The 20404-nt window shown below is 41.0% G+C and overlaps 4 protein-coding genes across 4 annotated transcripts; 2 read left to right on the forward strand and 2 right to left on the reverse strand.

Annotated features, from left to right (window-relative positions):
• The first annotated feature begins 52 nt into the window (after positions 1 to 52).
• taf8 (TAF8 RNA polymerase II, TATA box binding protein (TBP)-associated factor) lies at positions 53 to 3784 on the forward strand. The gene is made up of 8 exons (XM_069660317.1): positions 53 to 215; positions 1080 to 1239; positions 1373 to 1471; positions 1561 to 1623; positions 1713 to 1837; positions 2059 to 2206; positions 2365 to 2507; positions 3253 to 3784. Exons 1-8 carry the CDS (start codon positions 168 to 170, stop codon positions 3391 to 3393), a joined length of 927 nt encoding a protein of 308 aa, XP_069516418.1. The 5' UTR covers positions 53 to 167; the 3' UTR covers positions 3394 to 3784.
• LOC138589850 (ciliary microtubule-associated protein 3) lies at positions 3674 to 6047 on the reverse strand. The gene is made up of 5 exons (XM_069660318.1): positions 5898 to 6047; positions 5609 to 5707; positions 4745 to 4878; positions 4542 to 4659; positions 3674 to 3870 (listed from the first exon to the last, which is right to left on the reverse strand). The coding sequence occupies exons 1-5, from the start codon at positions 6045 to 6047 to the stop codon at positions 3805 to 3807; spliced, it is 567 nt and encodes a 188-aa protein (XP_069516419.1). The 3' UTR covers positions 3674 to 3804.
• A 227-nt stretch (positions 6048 to 6274) lies between these two features.
• Positions 6275 to 11627, reverse strand: atp6ap1b (ATPase H+ transporting accessory protein 1b). Its single transcript, XM_069660259.1, has 10 exons — positions 11501 to 11627; positions 10165 to 10285; positions 9699 to 9773; positions 9416 to 9609; positions 9276 to 9313; positions 9061 to 9146; positions 8702 to 8928; positions 8566 to 8601; positions 7439 to 7676; positions 6275 to 7276 (listed from the first exon to the last, which is right to left on the reverse strand). Exons 1-10 carry the CDS (start codon positions 11620 to 11622, stop codon positions 7064 to 7066), a joined length of 1350 nt encoding a protein of 449 aa, XP_069516360.1. The 5' UTR covers positions 11623 to 11627; the 3' UTR covers positions 6275 to 7063.
• A 1404-nt stretch (positions 11628 to 13031) lies between these two features.
• On the forward strand, positions 13032 to 18973 carry gdi1 (GDP dissociation inhibitor 1). The gene is made up of 11 exons (XM_069660369.1): positions 13032 to 13309; positions 14183 to 14290; positions 14487 to 14586; positions 14789 to 14923; positions 15013 to 15211; positions 15482 to 15613; positions 15721 to 15820; positions 15920 to 16091; positions 17406 to 17550; positions 17649 to 17703; positions 18745 to 18973. The coding sequence occupies exons 1-11, from the start codon at positions 13265 to 13267 to the stop codon at positions 18895 to 18897; spliced, it is 1344 nt and encodes a 447-aa protein (XP_069516470.1). The 5' UTR covers positions 13032 to 13264; the 3' UTR covers positions 18898 to 18973.
• The last annotated feature ends 1431 nt before the right edge of the window (positions 18974 to 20404 follow it).

Here is a 20404-nt window from a genome sequence, read left to right on the forward strand (position 1 = left end):
GCAGTGCTTATTATTTCCAACATCCGGCTGGGTGACGGAAGTGACGACATGAATTTACACCGTGTTTACTAACGGCGGCCAAACGGCCGTTCGGATTAAATACAGTTATAGTCATTACAGCGTTAAAAAACAGTTTAATCCAACGAGTATAGTACAAATAATTAAAAATGGCAGATCCTGCGGTGGCGTCGGGAGGTTCACTGAATGTAGGAGGGGTAAGAGAAGGTTTTTATACTCACCGTCATTAGCGGGATGTAGCCATGTTAAGCTAGCAGTCAGACCAGTTTACTGAAAATGCCCCACAAGGACAAATAAATAACCTAAAGCAACTTCTTCTGAATCAAGTATGAACTTGCTGTGCTTCTTTACAAACTCTAAGGTTAGCTTAGTCACCGTTTAAATTATTCATATGACTTAAAATTATTAGGAAAAATTCCCTGTATGGGCACATGTTAGTGTGATTTTAGTTAATACATTTGTATGTTGTTGCATATTTCTGTACATACTGTATCACTATCTTACCGGCTATTTATTTGAATGGCCCGTAATGTATTGTACAGTTCCAAATTGGGGCACATTTGCCTGTACTTTGTATCGTTTACGTTGCACCTGCCAATGTGCACATGTGCTAAATTAAGCCTGTAAACTAAATTACATTAGAATCAGGTTCGGCTTTAATGTTGAAATATATACATACAAGATAGCTGATCCTGTTTTTTTTTTAAAGCTAAAAAAAATAAGGACAATAACGCCGAACATAGATAGGTTAAAACAAACCTTGCAACTAAGAATGTTTTCTGCTGGTTTCGATCATCCTGGGTTGATGTTTTCATCATTACAATCTTTTAGGTAGTTCTCAGGGCTTTGTGCTACCTGGCTCAATGTTAAGTTTGTGACTTTCGTACTTCAATGAGCCAGCTTCCTTACGTTGATTAGTTTCTGATATCTTTTCCTAAGTTTCTAAGTTGCAAATACTATTCTGTTCAATGAATTCAAAGGTTGTATCAGCATGAAAGCTTAAGGGACAATTTTGCCAGTGAGTATAAACAATCAAATCTATGTCTTGATTGTGCTTTCAGCGTGGGAGTGGCAGTAAAGCAGCTACCAGCCCTGCAGAGAACTACCACCTGGCCCGGCGTCGCACCCTGCAGGTTGTTGTCAGTGCCCTCCTGACAGAGTGTGGCTTTGAGAGCGCAGAGAAGGCAGCAGTGGAGACGCTCACTGAGATGATGCAGAGCTGTAAGTATGAATCCTATAGAAGCCTCTATCCACTTATGATGTGTTTATTTTGTTACATTTCTTATATAAACAAACTGTTTAGCATCATAAGGAGACACTTGTGAACACTATGTTTTGTCCCTTTTTTCCCCAGATATAAGTGAAATAGGTCGTTGTGCTAAAGCTTACTGTGAACACACAGCCAGAAGCATCCCAACCCTGTCAGACACAGTGGTCACACTCATTGAAATGGGTAAGTACTGAAGGACACCAAGGTATGAATATACATTGCTGACACAAGGTAGTTAAAAGTCATCATTTAATCTGTTCATGTCACTGCAGGTTTCAATGCTGACACTCTGCCTGTGTACGCCAAGCGATCACAGAGGATGGTTATAACTGCCCGTAAGTAGAAACTTGTATGGCTACTGAACAGGTACTTTTATGAAAGCTGTGAACTTCATTTTTTTCTCTGTGTTTGGATTGAATTTCAGCTCCAGTGACAAACCCTCCTGTGACTCCCAGAGCACTGTCAGCTGGACAGAAACGCACACATCCAGCTCACATCCCAGGCCACTTCCCAGAGTTTCCCGACCCTCACACCTACATCAAAACACCAGTGAGTCAGACCTGTTTTTGGTCGATACATTGGCAAACCCTTAAATAACTTGTCTTTATTACCAATTCAGTTTGAAAGAAAAAACAGAATCCACTATGTTGATTTTCCCAGAGTGACATGGAAACACCTTTTAGTCTCACCTTTTTAAACAGGCATCAACTTGCAAGGCCTTTATTGTGTGTAGCATACAACTTTTAAGGTGTTTCCTTTTCTACTCTCAGACCTTCAGAGAGCCTGTGTCAGACTACCAGGTGGTGAGAGAGAAGGCGGCGAGCCAGAGGAGAGACGTCGAGAGAGCACTAACACGCTTCATGGCCAAGACCGGAGAAACTCAGAGCCTCTTCAAAGATGACGTTACTGCCTTCCCATGTGAGTTACAAAGCCAAGTGGACCTTTTATTTCAGAATTTGGTTGTAATATGTTGTTTGTGCAGTCATGTTGGTCTTTCTTCCTGTTTGCCTGCCTGTTGCGCTACGGAAAAGTCGCTGTATGTACATGAGTGTTAATCCCTTTGACTTTGTTTTCAGTGATTGCAGCACGACCGAGCACCATCCCATATCTCAGCGCCCTCCTGCCCTCAGAGCTGGAGCTGCAGAGTCTGGAGGAGACGGACTCGTCAGAGCAGGACGACCAGACTGACAGCGAGAACACAGCAGGAAACATCATCACTGTAAGTCTTCACTGCTGGAAATTGCCCAGTGTCTGTTTGTATTTGGGTCTTTAGAAGAAGAAGATTTAGAATTTTCCTGGAACATTTTCCCTTGGAATTCTGGCCATGATTTAACTTTCATCATGTAATTCTTTCAAAAGGATTATATTATTTGGTAAATTGTCTCGGCAATCCCTTCCAGAACAGCATGATCTCATCCTCTGGTTTTAACTTATCCTCTTAAGGTCATCAGTTTAAATAGCATCTCTGGGGGGGTTAGAGGAGAGAATGAAAATACTACCCTGAGGTTATTACTAATTGGTGTGTAAGAAAAAAGTCCCTCAAAGATTAGCAGAAATCCTTGCAGCTGAAAGGTCCAGTTTTATGACCGTATTTACAGCATTTCAAGGTTGGATTTTCGTATTTAGTTACACTTGTTTCGTGCAAGCATCAATGAGGGTTTGGAGAAAGTGTCTTTGTTTCAGTTCACATGATTTCTACAAAATCCTGGGTTCATTTTTTGTTTTGATAATGTTACAGGAAATTCAGACATCCAAACTCCTTTTACGCCACTGGAGATGCTCACAATTGAGCATTTGTATATTCTTCATGAATGTTTTAACAATGCAAACTAAGTAGTGCTCCAGGTGTATGAAACCAGGACAGTGACATTAAGTTTTAGCATTGTAATCTAAATCTGAACTGAAGACACAAAAGTATGGCAGAGGTTGCTACATTGATGGCTTGTTTGGTTTCCATCATTCAGGATGATCCAGGAGCCGACAAAGAGAACTCCATGCTTCCTCCCAGCGGCGTCGTTCCCTCAGCAAAGGCCAGCGAGGACAACGTGATCGACAACCCGTACCTCCGGCCAGTAAAGAAACCCAAAGTGAGGAGGAAGAAATGAACCACCTGAACCCACAGACTCTTATTTGCAACAGTGGTTTGTTCTTTCAGCAGTCAGTGATTCCCTCCACACAGAGGAGCAGCAAAGACCAGCAGCTGCTCTTTCCTCTATGCTGGAACCATTACTGCTGTTGGTTTTTTGTATAATGACTTCTATTGAAGATATTTTTTTTGTTGCGTCATTTTTTCAGCAAGCACTCTCTTAGTTTAAAACTTGTGTAACATCACTTTGTAAGGAACATCATAGTGAAATACAAAACAAACAGGAATCTGGTCATCTTGTGAATAAAGAAATATAAGTTTCTTTCCAGTAAATGAAAATGTTTTGTGTTGTTGTTCTGTTGACAGTAGAAGCTCAGGAAAATTATACAATAAAGGCACCCTGAAAGGTTTTCATGCATCAGCTTTAGAGTTAATAGTACAAACTCAGGTAGGCCACTCTGCTCCGGTGCTTCAGGAACTCCTTTTCACTGGCGAGCTGAAGAAAAACAAAAGACCATTAGATGTTGCTGTGTTGTACTATAGAGACTAGAAACTCATCCAACCAAATTGAACTCTTATGAGAAAATCATGTATTTCTTCAAGGTGGGTCAGGAAAACTGTTACAACTCCAAGTTTTCTTATCTGAATGTCACACTTTTTTTAAAGGTATTTTTAGACATTTTGGGAAATGCACTTGTGTTGTTTTCTCTAAAGATTTAAACACATTTTAACACATTCTATATGAATTTAAAAAACAAGATATGTTTTAATTAGTGAGGTTAAGAAGAACTTAAAGGGAGATTTGATTACTTTTGAAAGACCAAGTCAGGCTAACCTCCCATCGTTTCCAGTCTTCATGCTAAGCTGGTTGTAGCATGTAAGTATATAAGAGACGGATATTACAGCAGTGTCCATCCCACCGTTTAAATGTTGGCAAGAAAGCAAATAAGCATATTTCCTAATATGTTGAGTAGTCCTGAGGAAGCCAGACTGAATAAGCTCACTTATCTAAGAAGATCAGAAAAAGTTTTGTATTACCGACACTCAGCTGCCTTTGGATCAAGTCATTGAACCAGCCTGCACTCTGAATGTTATCTGGTCCAGATTTGTTTTTGTATCCCTAGTTTTATTTTTTAAATTTAGGAGTCAAAATCAGAGGGCACCCACCTTCACCCTATGTGACTTCTTCTCCAGCTGAGGCAGTCTGGACCAGTCCGGGCTCCCAAAGCACATTGGCCATTCCACTTTCCTGTTTGTCACTGCATCATAGGCGTAGGTCCCCGGGCTGGATCGCAAAATAACATCTGTCAGTTTCACTTCAGCATTATAAAATTAGATTAGACTTCTCTCTCTCTCTCTGTGTGTCTCACCCTGGACTGCACTCAGCTGTACCCGATGTGTTGTTAAACCTCTGTGTAGTTGAGTTGAAAGGTGTTTTTCCAGGAGGGGGGAGTCTGGACCAGCTCTGATCTGGCTGGTACTTCTGTGGGGACGGGGTCACTGTCTGAAGATAGAGACAAGAGAAAGTCTTTCTTAAATCATAGTAAAATCAAAGCAGTTGCAAAGATGTCCTTAATAATTGGTCAAGCTACTACAATTCCCATGATGCAGCATAATAACGTCCTTACTCAGTCCATGTAAATCCCCACTCTAAACTTGTCACCTTTAGTTTGAATTCACAATTTATTAGGAAGTTTTAATTCTTGAGCTGGGATCACAAAAATGTGAGTAACACTTCTGTGGCAAATAAACATTTATGAAAAATTGTTGAATAAAAAAAAAAAAAAGTTTAAACACATTATATTTATTCCAACCAGCAAACTATAACAGGGAACAAAAAAACATGATAAAAATTGTATTAAATTATTTTATTAAAGTAATGCTTTAAACATTGTCCTTTTTTAGTTTATTAAAGCCTATGATAAGATTGAATTATTTACTTAAAAAAGTCTCATTTGTTTACAGAAAATTTACCTTTAAAAATTATTATAAAACTATATAAAAAAACAATTCATCGTCTTTGTTTTGCATAAAAATACCAAAGTAAACAATGACATTCATTGACGACTATTACATTCTTTCCAGAAAAAAAAAAAAACACTCATATGTTCTGTACCAAAAAAAAGCTAAATTACAAGTGTAGAAACATGTTCAAGATTCAAATTAAATGTGCTGTCAGTGGCCTACTTGGTTGATACGGAGAATAGCTTGTGTAGTAATTTTGGTTCATGTACCTTTCCACTGGTCGGAAACCGTGCTTCAGTCCTTGCAGAGAGAGCATATCCTCTCGTACTCCCTGGTGTCTTCTGTAAGTTGTACAGTATGCTGCCAAACTGTGGAGGAAATGGAAAGATTTAGTCTTCATGTCAAATAACAGGTGAAAACTACTTTTTCTTCAGTCTTGTTGTGTATTATAAAGGTTTAGTTGCACATTGAATGTAATGATATATATGGTAGAAAACTGTTGCTGGGAAAAAAACAGAATTTAACCAACACCACTCAGGGTCAATTAACGAGACGAACCTCATGGTTGTCGTAGCAGCCAGGACCGATGTTTGGCGCTTCCTGTCGGGACATTTGGTTTCCCAGTCGGTCTGGCGCATAATGGAGGGGTAAGAGTTTCCTCTCCTGAGAGCTGCCAAAACATATTCTCTGAAAAGGAGCTGTTGTCATGTTGGAAACAACTTGTGGGCAAATAAGAAACGAAAAAAGACAAGACACGCTGGCTAACCGTTAGCGTCGTCGCCAGTTGTCATGACGTCATCTTGTTTTGACGCAGCTATGGCAACAAAGGTTGAACATAAATAAGGCAATTTAGTGGGATTTACTTCTGGGTGCTAGAGATTACTTGGTTCTTTGAATTCAAAACGTTCAACAACGAAACTTTATCACAATTTACAAGTCTTTATTTTAAATTGAAGACAACATTATGGCAACATTCACAAGCTTGACAAACGCAGAACTGAGGCACTCATTAATTCATTCCTTGATGAACCTAAAGCATGTGGTAAACTTTATGAGACAGATAAGCAAAGGAAGTCTTTTTTTTTATACAAATAAATTACTTGGAAAAAAAATCAGATCAAAATGGTGGCACTTGAGAGGGATAAATCTTTGGAGGAGTTAAAACTGAACTAACTATATATGCTAGCGAAAGTATTAGCATACTTTTGTAAGGCCATTCCAAACAGAAACATTTCTGAGCACACTCATAAACAGCAATATAATCTTTATACAGGCACTTCTTTTATCACCAGTAGTATTTAAATTACAGTTCATTTGGAAACCATAAAAACTGAGGTCAGACACGGCCCTACAGCATCCAGCGACACATTCATGTTGGCACAGAAGGCATTCTCTAGTAAGAGATATTAATGCAAATTATTTTTTTAGGGAAAATTTCCACTCCGTCTGGTCAAAACATCTTTAGCACATGCTCACTCAATTTAATGCATACAAAAAGGGCATCTGTTTTGGCACTTGCAGATGAAGATATGAAATGGAATGTCCCCTGCAAGAAAACTGTATCCTAAAGACAGCTGTGGAGGGATTCAGGAAAGAAAACTACAGGAAGAAAATCAGAGGGAACGTCAGAGAAAAAGGGCCAAAATATACAAAAGCATCTTGACAAAGAGGGACTTTTCTAGGAGGCACTGAAGGACTGAGGAGTGCGTGTGTTTGGGAGCGCCTCACTCCACCTGAGGCACTGAAATCGATGGACCTTTGGGGTCATCGAAACGATCCATGGTGTTTAGCTGCATGATCATGTGCAGGCCGTAGACGAAAATTAACAGCATGAGCAGCGTCGTTATCAGCCCCATCCAAATCCCTGCGGTGAAGAAGCCCGCACAGTCGTTGGCGTAGGCGAATTCCGTTTTGTTGGCTAAACTGAAGCCCTGAATCTGCATCGTAAAAAGACAAGCATATTAACCTCAATGAAGAATAGTAAGACTTGCCAGGCACCTGATCATTATAAAAACTCTCCCTATTAAGAAAATATCTGATGCACTGTTTGCTGTAAAAACATTGAGTAGCAGGATGTAAAATGAGGCATAAAGTTGTACCTGGAAGTCGGCAAAATTGAGCCTCCACTGCGATGCGTTGCCGTTGGTGGTGTTCGGCACAAGCAGAATCTCTCCAAAGCTCCTGACGGACTGGCAGTGGAAGGAGTACTCTGCGGGGGCGTAGATGCTTCGGCTCCCAATGAAAGACGCAGTGAGATTGTTAATCTGCAGCTGCACAGAGTCCAGGGTGAACCAGTTCCGTGCAGACACGGGATAGAACCGTTGACTCATGAAAAAGCTGAAAAACAGAAGAGGGTTTCTTAGCCATAACACATCATTGTAAAATACACGTATTTATAGCAGGAACACTGACATGCATTTATTGTTTTTCTGAAAGTCTTGGCTTCTTGAGGTAAAAATATTGAAGAGTCAGACAGACCAAAGGTCAAAGATTGACGGCCCAAAAACATGATGAAATAGATCAGCTCATTTTTGAGTGGTAAACTCAAAGTAATAAAAAACAAAAACACACTTCTAAAGACGAAGCTTATTGAGTCCGAAAAAAATCACAGAATGAGAAACACTAAGATTTGAACAGCAATCGAAAAACAGATTAAACATTTTGGGATTTGCACCTTTAAGCTCTTCATAGACCTTTTTCATCACACCAAAAACACGTCAGGTATAACAGGCTAACTAGAGAGCTTTAGGGGACATCTCTTTCCCCCTGTTTCCAGTATTTGTGTGAAGCTAAGCTAAAAAACATCTCTGCTATTGTTCAGTGGCAACTTGTTGAAACTTAGTTTAAAATGTAGTAATTATCAGTAGTAACGTTAACGTTAGTAGTCAGTTTGCAAAAAAACACGATGACGGTTACAGCTGGCTCGTGCATCGCCGAAGTGGTTGCCATAGGTTTCATATAATGATATGCATAGCATCACCCCGTCCATTAACGGGATTGGCTCCTTAGGTTTGTGACGTCTCAAACCTGCCAACCTGAAAACGTGTTGTTCAGCCTGTCCTTGGTACACTGCAGTTTAAAAGCAGACAGGCCCAGCCATGGAGATGACTGCTCATGTTGTCCCCGATACGTCTTATAGCACATGAAGAACACCACATTAAAAACTTTACGGAGTGGGTCTTAAAGTGCTGTACTATTCCTTTACATTCACCATTTATTGCCTTACCTTAGTTTGTGGCCTGTTGCATAGTTTAGGGCGAGCCTAAAGTGAGAAAAGAAGAAAACATTTATTCACTTAAATGACACAAAACTCTGGTTCTCTTGACAAAATGCACAAAACAGCGACATGGGGGCCAACTCACAGTGAGAAACTGTTGTTGCACATTGATCCTGTAAATGTGGGTGTTTCTGCAGCAAGATCGATCCAAGCGGCAGTGCTGGAGAGGCTGATGTTGAGATTCTGAGCCCAAAGCATTATGCAAGGGCCTCCAGTTGTATTGAACATGATTGGAGGTTTGACATCTTGTGCAGCTACTTGAAGCAATGAGCGCCCCACAGGCTGTTCAGACAGGGATGTTTCTGAAATCACCTGCAGAGATGAGTAAATAAAATATATGTTATAATTCTTTATTTATGGATACGACCTGAATGTTTGACTTTAAAGTATATGATGTTCTAGTACACGAGGCAAATTTTATGCGTGCTAGACAGAATATCTTACTCGTGACGGCTGGGATCCTGTGTAAATCGCAGTGTACTGGATGTCTTTGGCTTTCATGATACTCAGAACCGTCCCGATAATATCATCTGTTGAAAAGCGAAATACAGATGAGCAACTCATTGCCCAAGTCAAAACTTGGTACATGATAAGAAATATTCAGTGACCAAAATGCTGGCAACTTTTCACTAATAAATTCTGCAGAAATCATAACCTACCGTTGTCATGTAGAACTTCCTTGCAAGACTTGTGTGAGCTATAAAAAACAGTAAAAATGTATTTATTCACCTGGTCAAAAACAAAAGAAATTATACTTCTATTTACTGATAAGCTGGAGATTGTAGCAGACAAGTTTTACCTGGTACAATATGGCAGATTGATGAGCAGTAGATTGCTGACAGACGAGTTGATGCTGAGATGTGACAGAGTGTCTGCGTCTACAAGAACGGGCGAGACACCGAGCTTCTCCTGCAGCAGAGCCGGGATGGCAGAGGAGCCCGACCACTCTAAAGCAGGAAGCGTCAGTGAAGAGGAGGAAGACTGCAGTGCAGCCTGGAGAGGAGGGAGTGGAAAGAATTATCACTGTTAGTCTGACAAAACCAGCTTCATTTAGGAGTAATGTTTAAGTCATACAAACCTACCTCAAGGTTTTGAAAGGCGCTATCCTGCTTGTTTCCAAAGACTCCGCCAAAGACTGTGAAGTCATCTTTGCTTAACTGAACACAAATAACGACAAATTAACTACATGAGCAGAGAAGTAGGAAAATATGTCTCTTCATGCATTGCAAAAACAGTACAACATAAACATCAATCAAAGAAATTAATCAGTTAATTGCGCTCAACCAGAGAGAACAGATCCTAAAGATGGGTTAAAGAGGAACTGTGAAAGGGGAAGTAATGCCAGAGCTCATTGTCACACCAGAATGAGAGGTCTGCTACACAGGGTCACATGGTGACTGCAGTGCTACTACTACACATGACTCATTACAACCCCGATTTACACAACTAAAATATCCAGGGGTCGAGCTTTTCCTGTTCTTCTCCTCAACACTACAATCCACTCTGTGACAGTTACATGCTGTACCCATGTTTGCTGCAGAGACTGACCTTGTCCTGCAGGAACAGCAGCACAGTGTGGGGCCCAGAGCCAAAGGCAGAGGTGAGGTAGGCAGTCAGCTGGTCATTGGAGGTGATGTGACCAGCTGCAGGGGGGGCCAGCGCTGGTAATCTAATCATGCAGGATAGACAAAGACAAATGATGACATCTAATTCAAGCATTGTTAATTGCTTTGACACATTTCTAAAACAGTGCAGCAGGTGTATGAAGAGTGCAGCAACGCCCTTTGTTAGTCCTTAATAATAATCCTCCATAATTTGGATTTACCGTGTATTAACTGTAGGTTTAATCTGTACACATGACATGTACTGCATGTCTATCCATCCTGGGAGAGGGATCCCTCCTATGTTGCTCTTCCTGAGGTTTCATCTATTTTAATCTGAGTTAAGGATTTTTTTAAAATCTAAATTCTAAAAGACTTGTGTCAAACATTAATAAAGTTACTCAGTAATAAATGTGGATCACTTCCACAAAAACAACATGTTTTTTTTTTATTACTGTTCAGTAACGACAGTAAAACATGGGGATTGTGTCGGAAACTGCATTTTTAATTTTTTTAAAAAATGCAATTTCTCATTCACATTTAGCTGCGATGGCCAAATAGTAAAATCCGCTCTATGGCCAACTGAACAATGGTATACATCAAAGTTTCTTCTAGTGTTTGTATGCACCTTGAAAGTAAATTAAAGTTACATTCACTTAAAATGGAAAGCTGTCATAACATAATATAGTAAAGATACATCTTTCAAGTTGCCCCCATCTGGTCACAGCTTTCTTAAAACCCTCACCTAGTTGTGAAGTCCTCACAGGCCCTGTCCTCCCTGTGCCTAAACCTTATATCTAACAGTAGTACACTTTCACATTTACCCTCTGTATGAGCAGCCTGCTGTCCCTGTCTAATGTCAGCGAACTACTTATTGAGGAGCTGTGCTACTTTAATAAAACTCAGTTTCACTGCCTTTAGTGTAAATGACTTTGAGTAACGAAAGTATGTAGTTCAAATATGTAAAGATCACAGATGCTAACTAAGTGCATCACAGACTCATATATTGTATTAGAGCTACAAGAATTTAGCTGTGAATTAAAAATGCTTTAAAAATCATGACGATAGTTTTAAAAAGTGTGAGCTTTCTGAAACACTCTTCAAACGGCACATATTTTATTTTTAGCCTTTGAATATTGGCTAGGCCGACCAGCTAATCGTATTTGGATAAAGTAGAAACACAGTTAGCTACAAGTGTTAGCATTAGCATGACAAACAGCTGGCCAGAGTTGACTCTTAAAGTAACTCAAACTTCTAAAAAGAGTAAGAAATTGTAATATTACCCGTCACTGGACCATATCACAACTGGCACTTGTGCGGTGGAGCTTCCTGATGAGAAAAAGGCAAATAAAAAGGCAATAAACGCCATTAACCGCAGTCGACTCGGGCACCTCGATCCTGCCATTTTCGTTTACTTTTCCGCAAAGTTCTGCTCACGTGACGCCGACCAGCTGACAGTCATGTGCGCAGTGGGGCTGTTGAAAGAAAGGACTTCCTGCTTCTTTCATTCTGACTGCTGGAGATGAGAGATCCGGCTCTGTTCAGTGAGCCGGATCATTTGGCTCGGCTCTGAAAAAAAGAACCGGTTCTTTCAGCCCCCAAACATCTCTTCATCTAGTAACACTTCTTGATTTTGTAACTCAACTAATTTTCATAACTAATTAAAATGTAACAACATTTTGACCTGTGACTAGTATGTGTACAGGTGTATTATTTATATTAATTAATATAAATAACTAAACTTATCACTTTTTCTTGTCACTTACTCCTACTTGTATAACAGTTGTATAAACCTCGTATTTGTATTTCTATTCTTGTTTCTATGTTTAGTATTTTGTATATATATATTTATTTTAATCTACAAAAAAAACACACTTTTGTAAGAAAAGAAAAATTAAAGCCACCTCCCCTCTTTCATTTAAAGGAGCCGGCTCTTGGAACCAACTCGTTCATGGCCTTCCCATCCTTACAGCCTGCCCTGCCCTCAACTGCCTTTTTAATAACACCACGAAACACTGCAGATTTTCCTTGTTTGTTCTGTGCACATTAAACAACTTAAGAATAGTCTTCCCAGCCGTGACACAGACATGACACAGCCATGACACAGCTAGCATTAGCTGTTACACTAAAGCTTGTTATTGGCTAGTTGGTACTTCCATGCAGCGTTGAGCAGAGCATATGTTAGGACAATAAACTTCTTTATGTTTCATAATGATTAATTTGCCATAAAGAGACATGTGATGTGTATGGTGTAACTGAACTTTGTGCATTGTTCATGAATGACAGGAACACCTTGCAACTGTCCATGGTGCTGATACACTCTTAAATTTGACACTTTGTTACTCGTGCTATCATGTCAGATCCACGTATGATACATATAAAAACACTCTATATAATACTAAAGAAAATAAGCAAAAATTGAAGTCAAGTTTTCTTCAGTTTCTCTTTTGAGAAGGCCTGCGTGCGGTCGGTCAGCGAAAGCAACTCCCATCTACACAGCTGTGGTGGCGGAGGGATACTGACTGTATCCATGCAACACTGCGCCTACAACTGGAAAGGAAGGATAGAAAAGAAAATAGAGAACGAACAGTTTGTGACAAAATGTTTTCAAAATGGCACAGTATTATTAAACTCCAAGACAAACTCTAAAGCGAAACTAAGCGTGTGTTTAATCGCTCGCAGCTCAGAGCGAGGTGTCCTATTACACGCAGCCATTCAGTTTGAGTCCATTGTGTGGCAGGATGGGGAGAGGGAAGGAGGATACGCACTATTTTCAGACGCGCACTAACATTGTTCTAGAGTGCTCCACGAACAGGGCCATCTTTGGTCGTCCTCGCCGGTGACAGTGTGGACAGTTTATTCCATTGATCATTAAAGCCTAATGATTAATACATAATATTTAACTTTAAACGAGCCGTTTTGAAGCACTCGGACAGAGAAAGGGAGCCAAATCCCCGCTTTTGTGGACTCACTTTGCATTATTTCCTTCAATACCCTTCATTTCTTGAGGCAAAAAGAGGGCGAGACGGGAGAGGCGGTGATACAACATGGATGAGGAATATGATGTGATCGTTTTGGGCACCGGACTCACAGTAAGTAGTCGAGCTTCATTTGTCTTGCACGGAAGGAAAAACATTTTTACTTCCATGTGATTATTTAAGGCAGACGAGTGCAGGCCCGCCTCCCTCCATGTATCCTAGCCCAGAAGTGAAAGCCTCCTGCATCCCTGTGCTGGTGACATAAGAAAATTGTGATATGAGATGCGCTTTACAAATGTCGCTAATTAAACAATGAATATGGGTGTACAACCAAAGAAAAGCAAACAATGTTCTTTGAGTTATTATTTTATTCTCATAGCCGGTTCAGTGTTGTGTTACACCCTGTAGCATCTTTTAGGCGTAACCCCACAGTGTCATGGTCCTCTTTGCATAGACAGGCCTCCATCCTGAGGTCTGCGCAGGCCTGAGCACGGGTTTATTAAATGACTGAGCTTTTCTCTGCTGCTACTCCTGCCGCATTTCCCCTGACTTATCACACCCAATGCGGCAGACGTAGGCCTGGTATATTTACTATGGTATTATTTTATGTTTTCGCGTGAATAAAAGTCGACATTTTAGTAGTTTTATAAGAGGTATCAAATAACCTTTTGTCAGAGGAGAGCCGTAATGACTTGTATTTTATGATTTGATAATGTCAGCCAGATATTGTTCAAAGTAAAACACGTCATCATTAGCATTATGATTGTTATTATTATTATCATTACAGTAGGTACATCTGTGAATCTAGTCGCGCATGCGCACTCTGTTCCTTCTGTCCTCCCTGCAGCCTCCTGTCATAACTCTCTATTTGCGGTTGTTTTCTATTAAATCTGTCTTTCCTCCCTCCTTTTATTTGATGTCAGTTCATTTTTAACTTGATGCTACGTTATTGATGATACAACTTGGTGTTATATCTGTTTTATAAAGGAATGCATTCTGTCCGGGATCATGTCTGTGAATGGGAAAAAGGTCCTGCACATGGACAGGAACCCCTACTATGGTGGCGAGAGCTCTTCCATCACCCCCCTGGAGGAGGTAAAGAGCTCCTCGGATCTATAAAACCAATCAATATATTTTATATCCCTCACTACATCTCATTCTACTTCCAGTGCCATTGTGCATGAGCAGCTGCTCTTTCTTTTTATTGTCTCTCCGCCTTATGCTCTGTAACGCTTCAGCTTCAGAGATTTCAGGTCATGTTCATGTTTCTCTTTCCGGTCTTTTCCAACAGCTGTACAAGCGCTTCAGTCTTCCAGATAGCCCGCCGGAGTCCATGGGCAGAGGAAGAGACTGGAACGTGGACCTCATCCCCAAGTTTCTCATGGCCAACGGTCAGTCCCACATCCCTGCTTTTGTGCTTAAAGGAATGTTTTTTCAAAATAAAAGTCTCTGGCACCAATCATCATTTACTGAGGAGACAGATGGACAACTAGGACTACTGATAAGTCCCTGTAATAAGGAATTAACTAATCACTTATAGATGAAGCTTGAAGACCATAATGATATTTAATGTGTTTGTCCGTGTGGTTGCAGGTCAGCTTGTGAAGATGCTGCTATACACAGAAGTGACACGGTACCTGGACTTTAAAGTTGTGGAGGGAAGCTTCGTTTACAAAGGAGGAAAGATCTACAAGGTGCCGTCGACTGAGACTGAGGCGCTAGCTTCAAGTAAGCAGCTCTAGTCTGTCTAATCAGAGTAAATGAGCAAAGATATTAAGGGTGTAGCGGTACAACATCACGTCTTTGTTTGTTTCCAGATCTGATGGGGATGTTTGAGAAGCGAAGGTTTAGGAAGTTCTTAGTCTTTGTGGCCAACTTTGACGAGAATGACCCCAAGACCTTCGAGGGTGTGGACCCCAAAACCACAACGATGAGGGATGTTTACAAGAAGTTTGACCTCGGCCAGGATGTCATTGACTTCACCGGCCACGCCCTGGCCCTCTACAGGACAGACGAGTAAGAACAGCTGCATAATGTCAGACATATACACCTGTTATTGACTCTTAGATAGCTTAATTTAGCTTAATTTCAATGCATTTATAACGTTAACATATAGTCACCACAGGAAATATGATTAAATGAAGGTTTAACAAAGCTTTTAAGTAGACACTGACTGCCTGTTGTCAAATATGTTACATTTTTGGCTGCCTAGAATTAGAGTTATCATAATATAGAAACATTTTCTGATTAATTATCCTCCTTTTTTTGTTTTCTCTCCTCCTCCAGCTATCTTGACGTTCCCTGTTTGGAGACGATCAATCGTATCAAGCTGTACAGTGAATCGCTGGCACGATATGGGAAGAGCCCCTACCTCTACCCCCTGTACGGTCTGGGGGAGCTGCCGCAGGGATTTGCCAGGTAGTTTAATACAATTTCTATCTAAAATGTTATATTACTTGGAAGATTACAGCTTTAATTTTTAAGGAGTACGAACCCTCATTAAATGATATTCACTGTCTTTTCAGATTGAGTGCAATCTATGGAGGAACCTACATGCTGAACAAACCAGTGGATGAGATCGTGATGGAGGGTGGTCACGTGGTTGGAGTGAAGTCTGAGGGCGAGGTACGACCATGCTGATTAATTGTCTGTGTAAATTTAACAATATCATTTCATGTACTCACTAATATAATATGTATATTTCTGTCTCCTTCCTTTCTGCAGGTGGCTCGCTGCAAGCAGCTCATCTGCGACCCCAGCTACATCCCGGACCGCGTCCGTAAGGCGGGTCAGGTGATCCGTTTGATCTGCGTCCTCAGCCACCCCATCAAAAACACCAATGACGCCAACTCCTGCCAGATCATCATTCCTCAGAACCAGGTTAACCGCAACTCAGGTGAGGATCATTGTCACTCTTTGAACTAATCAGCTAAATGGTACAGTGCACTTAAAGGTCGCATTCAGTTTTCTATTATTCTAATGTGTTTCTGAATAACTTTTTTCAAGTTTGTTTCGTTTAAAAAATGTTATACATATTTTAATTTATTTATTTTTGGAGCCTCTCCTTCCTCCTGAAGCGAACAAGACGTTTTTGCCATTCAAAGGTCAGACCTTAGCCACAATAGGCCGACAGTATTTAGAGTTACCGCATAGCAGCTCCCCCACGTGTGCGACCCAATTTAGGGGAGCGGCTGCACTGCACTGTCACTCCAGAGCTGAAATATTGACAATGACTTGACAACAAGCTTGTGCAAGAAGGCAGCCTGAGGTGAATGACGATTGGTCGATTTCAGCCGGACGTAGAAACCTGCAGCTGTTCTGAACGGCCCATTTCAGAGGCGACCTTTTTAAAAATGTAATTCTGGAATTATGTGAAACAAAATATGAGAATATCCATTTAAAACATATGGCCCCTTTAAATCTTAGCTCATAATTTGATTTCATGCTGAAAATTGACTTCCTAGCATGTTTCTTGATTCCTCAAGTCCTAATTCCTAAATCCTCTTCTATGAACAATGGATCTCATGACAACTTGTATGTGGAGGGGGTCACTCACAACCAAAAAGCAACATGACTCAGCAGTTCTCCTTCGCTCTACAGAGAGTCTAATAGTCTGTCAGATTTTTGGTTTACTGACAAATGTCCTGTTCTGTTTCACTTTACAGCTCTCTTGGGGTTGTGTCTCGACAAAGCAGATTTTTTTTGTGAGAAAAAGCTCTAAAAATGTGCTGTTTGTGATCTGCCCAGCACAAAATTACAAAGTAACAAACAGAAAGCAAACGTGAGAGAATGAATACAGCCTGCAGGCCAGGAACACGTCTCTTAATAAAGGATAATGATGCTCCATATCTGTTGGTAAAAAACACATCTGTTAAAGCAACTTTTAAGGGGACAATATGTTGCCGTTGTGTAACAGCTTGTCTGCACTGCCCCCAAGTGGCCAGAAAAGTGGCCAGAAATCACATAATGCATCTTTTAGGCATAGACTGTACTTAAGAAGAGGACATAGCCGACATTTAGTCACTCATTGTTATGTTAGTCCACATATCTAACTTTGTTTTGCAAGAGTTGAGCCGCCCCCTGCTGGCCATAAGAAAGATTGCAGCTTCAAACTTTTCCCACCAGGAAGCTTTGTGCACTTCTTACACACAGTCTTTGCTTTAAAGGTACAGCTGGTTTGACTTTGTCCTCCACTTAATCTTTTCTCCAGACATCTACGTGTGCATGATCTCCTATGCTCACAATGTGGCGGCCCAGGGGAAGTACATCGCCATCGTCAGCACCACAGTGGAAACCAGCGACCCCGAGGCTGAGATAGAGCCGGCCCTGGAGCTGCTGGAGCCCATCGACCAAAAGTCAGCATTTCAACATTTCGTGCATTTAATTAACATTATGATGAGATTTAACAAAAAAATTAGCAGTGGTTTGAGTTAATCGAGTTTTTCTTTGACAGGTTTGTGGCTATAAGTGATCTTTATGAGCCCACAGATGACGGCACTGACAGCCAGGTAAGAGAATTTTCCTAAACGACATTGTGACCATGAAAAGCTTTAGCCTAAGAAAAAATCAATCATGCTCGCTATTAGCATGCTAATGGTGCTGCTCCATGGATGGCAGTGTCATTCAGTTGATCATCCACTTTGGTCCTAACTAAAATATCTCAACAGCTATTGGACAGATTGCCATTAAATTTTGTAGGGAAACTCACGATCCCCAGAGGATGAAGCCTTATGACTTTGAGGATCTCCTGACCGCTCCTCTTGCACATCTATAAGTTTAATATTACATTTTATGAGTAAAATAGCTCAACATCTACTGACTGGGTTGCCATAAAATTCTGCTACAGATAGAGGGTAAATTCTCTAGCGCTTTTATCTGGCTTTTTTTAACCAAGAACTTTAAGTGTTATGTTAATCAGCAAAGTTAGCATGCTAACAGGCTAAATTTCCTCCCTACTTTACTGTGATGATGAAATGACTATTTTGTGCTTGGCTAGGAAAGCCAAAAGGTCCACCCAACAGTTTTCGTGTCCAAAGGGAATACTAATGTCAAAGTTAACTTAATATTTAACACAAATCGTGATCTTGTCTTGGAGCTAGTGAAGCAGTTTTGGTTCCTTAACCTAGCCAACTTTGTGGCTAGTGCTGTGAAATGGTTGAAGTTTTACGTCTTGTTTTTTTTTTGTAAAAGCACAAAGCCATTATGAACTTGTACATGGGACACAGAGCGATGTTGTCACTCAGAGGATCAGAGGTACTTTATTGATCCCACAGGGAAATACGGAAAAAAAGTTCCATGGCAAAAAGCCCTGAAGGCAAAATTTGAGGCGACAAGTACTAGCCAATCAGAGCAGAGGAGGGCAGGACAGGCTAACACTCTAATGGAGGAAGAAAATTCTGATGAGCTTAACCTACACCAGCAGTTTAGCATTGCCATGTTAGCATGCTGATGTTAGCATGTAGCTCAAAGCATTGCTCCGCCTAAACACATCCTCACAGAGCTGCTAGCATGGACGTTGATTTGAAGTCTGTTTGTTTTATGTTTCCCAGGTCTTTGCCTCAAGGTCCTACGATGCCACCACCCACTTTGAGACCACCTGCAACGACATCAAGGACATCTACAAACGTATGACCGGGAGCGACTTTGACTTTGAGAACATGAAACGCAAACAGAACGATGTGTTTGGGGAGGATGAGCAGTGAGCGGTAGAAGGGGGTTTCCTGAGAGAGGGCGGGGCCGGGAGAGGAGGCGGGGCAAAGAGGGGCAAAAGAGGCGGCAGAGCCGGCAACAGAAGGCCGGGGCAGTCCTTTAAAATGATGGGTGGGGGGAGAGTGAAGGTGGTGTAGGGGGTTTGCTTCTGGGCTCTGCCTGCTCTCAGCCGTTTGCCTCCTTTTCCCTACGTCCCTCTCTCTCCTGTTCAAACACATAAATGCTCACAAACACACACATACACACTGTTCAAACACTCACACTCCTTATCTCTGTCACAGAAAAGCAGGGTTGATACGGTCTTTCATTCCATCGTAGAATTTACAGTATAATCATGTCTTAACTATTCTCATTAGAGGTGAATTTATTACTTGTTGTTGGCGATTTTACGAAGCATTTCATTCTTTCTGTAACGTCTCTCTCCTCATATCAGAGGTTGGCTGGTTGGAAGATTGATGGCATTGAGAGGTTTGAACTGCGAGCTCTGACATGAGAGATATCTGTAATGGCTTAGTGTAGAATCCTCTGGAAGGGTCACCTCCAGTGTACATGCATGCATCTTTTACACACAGTAGTATTTGTACATAGACTCTAATGACACTGCGGTATGAAGGCTGGACCATTCCACGCATCGCTCCTGTCAACCCTGCTTTCACTTTTCTCTTACTTGGTCTTTTACCTGTGTTACTTCAAAAAAAGACGTCGCTCCTTTTGGCAAAAATCTGTTGGTCGGGCTAAAAAAAAAAATGTGATGAATAATTACATATAAATGGGCTGTTCTGTCAACTGATAGTGCTCACTTTGCAATGCTGTTGTGTTCCCTGTGCTAGCAGGCAAGCTAACCAGTGGCTATTAACCGTCACCCAGCCCCCATCCCCTCCCAAAAATCTGTTCCTTTGTTTCTCTCTGTTGTTTGATGTCAATTTTGAATTTGAATAGTTTACTTTCTAACATTTTAAATTATTGAAGAGTTTTATTTCTATATATTTGGTGCACATTTCACTGGCTGAAGTTATGAAGTTTACAGAGCTGAGGTTGAAACTGTGGTCTTCAAGTTTAAAAAAAGGGAACGACAGGACCTAAGGAGGCAGAGAGAGGGTTTACGTAGTGCGAGGCGAGGCTTTGGTGGGAGATCTGGAATGAGTGATGCAAACTAAAATCGTGATTATGGCGAATTCTGCTTGTCGAGATGCGAGGACGTGTGGCGTGGGGAAAAGAATGTGTTCTGGATTCGAGGTTTGGAAAGTGAGGGGTGAAGACTGAAATTTCGGCTGATAGTGGAAGCACCAGATTGTGTCTTGGTTGTTTCAACCCTTGTGTATGTCGTTTAGATAAGTCATTCCCCTAGGGACTAAATCCTACATGAGAAATTGCTGTCGTTAAATAGCGGGAAAAGCTGGATGCTCCCATAACTCTGAAAGACTTTGTAGCATAGCGGAGGTATGAAGCCACAGTTACAGATGCCGCCCCACAAGAATGAACCAAGATGCTTTTATTTGG

This window comes from Semicossyphus pulcher, unplaced genomic scaffold (assembly GCF_022749685.1).
Source record: "Semicossyphus pulcher isolate SPU_LCO1_2020_fin unplaced genomic scaffold, fSemPul1.0.p SCAF_13, whole genome shotgun sequence".
NCBI classification, from domain to species: Eukaryota; Metazoa; Chordata; class Actinopteri; order Labriformes; family Labridae; genus Semicossyphus; species Semicossyphus pulcher.

Coding starts and splice junctions, on each gene's coding strand:
- taf8 (XM_069660317.1), top strand. CDS start 168: ATGGCAGATCCTGCGGTGGCGTCGGGAGGTTCACTGAATGTAGGAGGG. Junction 1,838..2,058: donor ACACCTACATCAAAACACCA/GTGAGTCAGACC, acceptor TTCTACTCTCAG/ACCTTCAGAGAGCCTGTGTC. Junction 2,207..2,364: donor TGACGTTACTGCCTTCCCAT/GTGAGTTACAAA, acceptor CTTTGTTTTCAG/TGATTGCAGCACGACCGAGC.
- LOC138589850 (XM_069660318.1), bottom strand. CDS start 6,047: ATGACAACAGCTCCTTTTCAGAGAATATGTTTTGGCAGCTCTCAGGAG. Junction 5,708..5,897: donor GCTGCTACGACAACCATGAG/GTTCGTCTCGTT, acceptor TTTCCTCCACAG/TTTGGCAGCATACTGTACAA. Junction 4,660..4,744: donor ACAGCTGAGTGCAGTCCAGG/GTGAGACACACA, acceptor TTTGCGATCCAG/CCCGGGGACCTACGCCTATG.
- atp6ap1b (XM_069660259.1), bottom strand. CDS start 11,622: ATGGCAGGATCGAGGTGCCCGAGTCGACTGCGGTTAATGGCGTTTATT. Junction 9,774..10,164: donor TGCTGTTCCTGCAGGACAAG/GTCAGTCTCTGC, acceptor ATTTGTGTTCAG/TTAAGCAAAGATGACTTCAC. Junction 8,929..9,060: donor CAGGATCCCAGCCGTCACGA/GTAAGATATTCT, acceptor TCATCTCTGCAG/GTGATTTCAGAAACATCCCT.
- gdi1 (XM_069660369.1), top strand. CDS start 13,265: ATGGATGAGGAATATGATGTGATCGTTTTGGGCACCGGACTCACA. Junction 14,924..15,012: donor GACTGAGGCGCTAGCTTCAA/GTAAGCAGCTCT, acceptor GTTTGTTTCCAG/ATCTGATGGGGATGTTTGAG. Junction 15,614..15,720: donor CTGCCGCAGGGATTTGCCAG/GTAGTTTAATAC, acceptor CTGTCTTTTCAG/ATTGAGTGCAATCTATGGAG.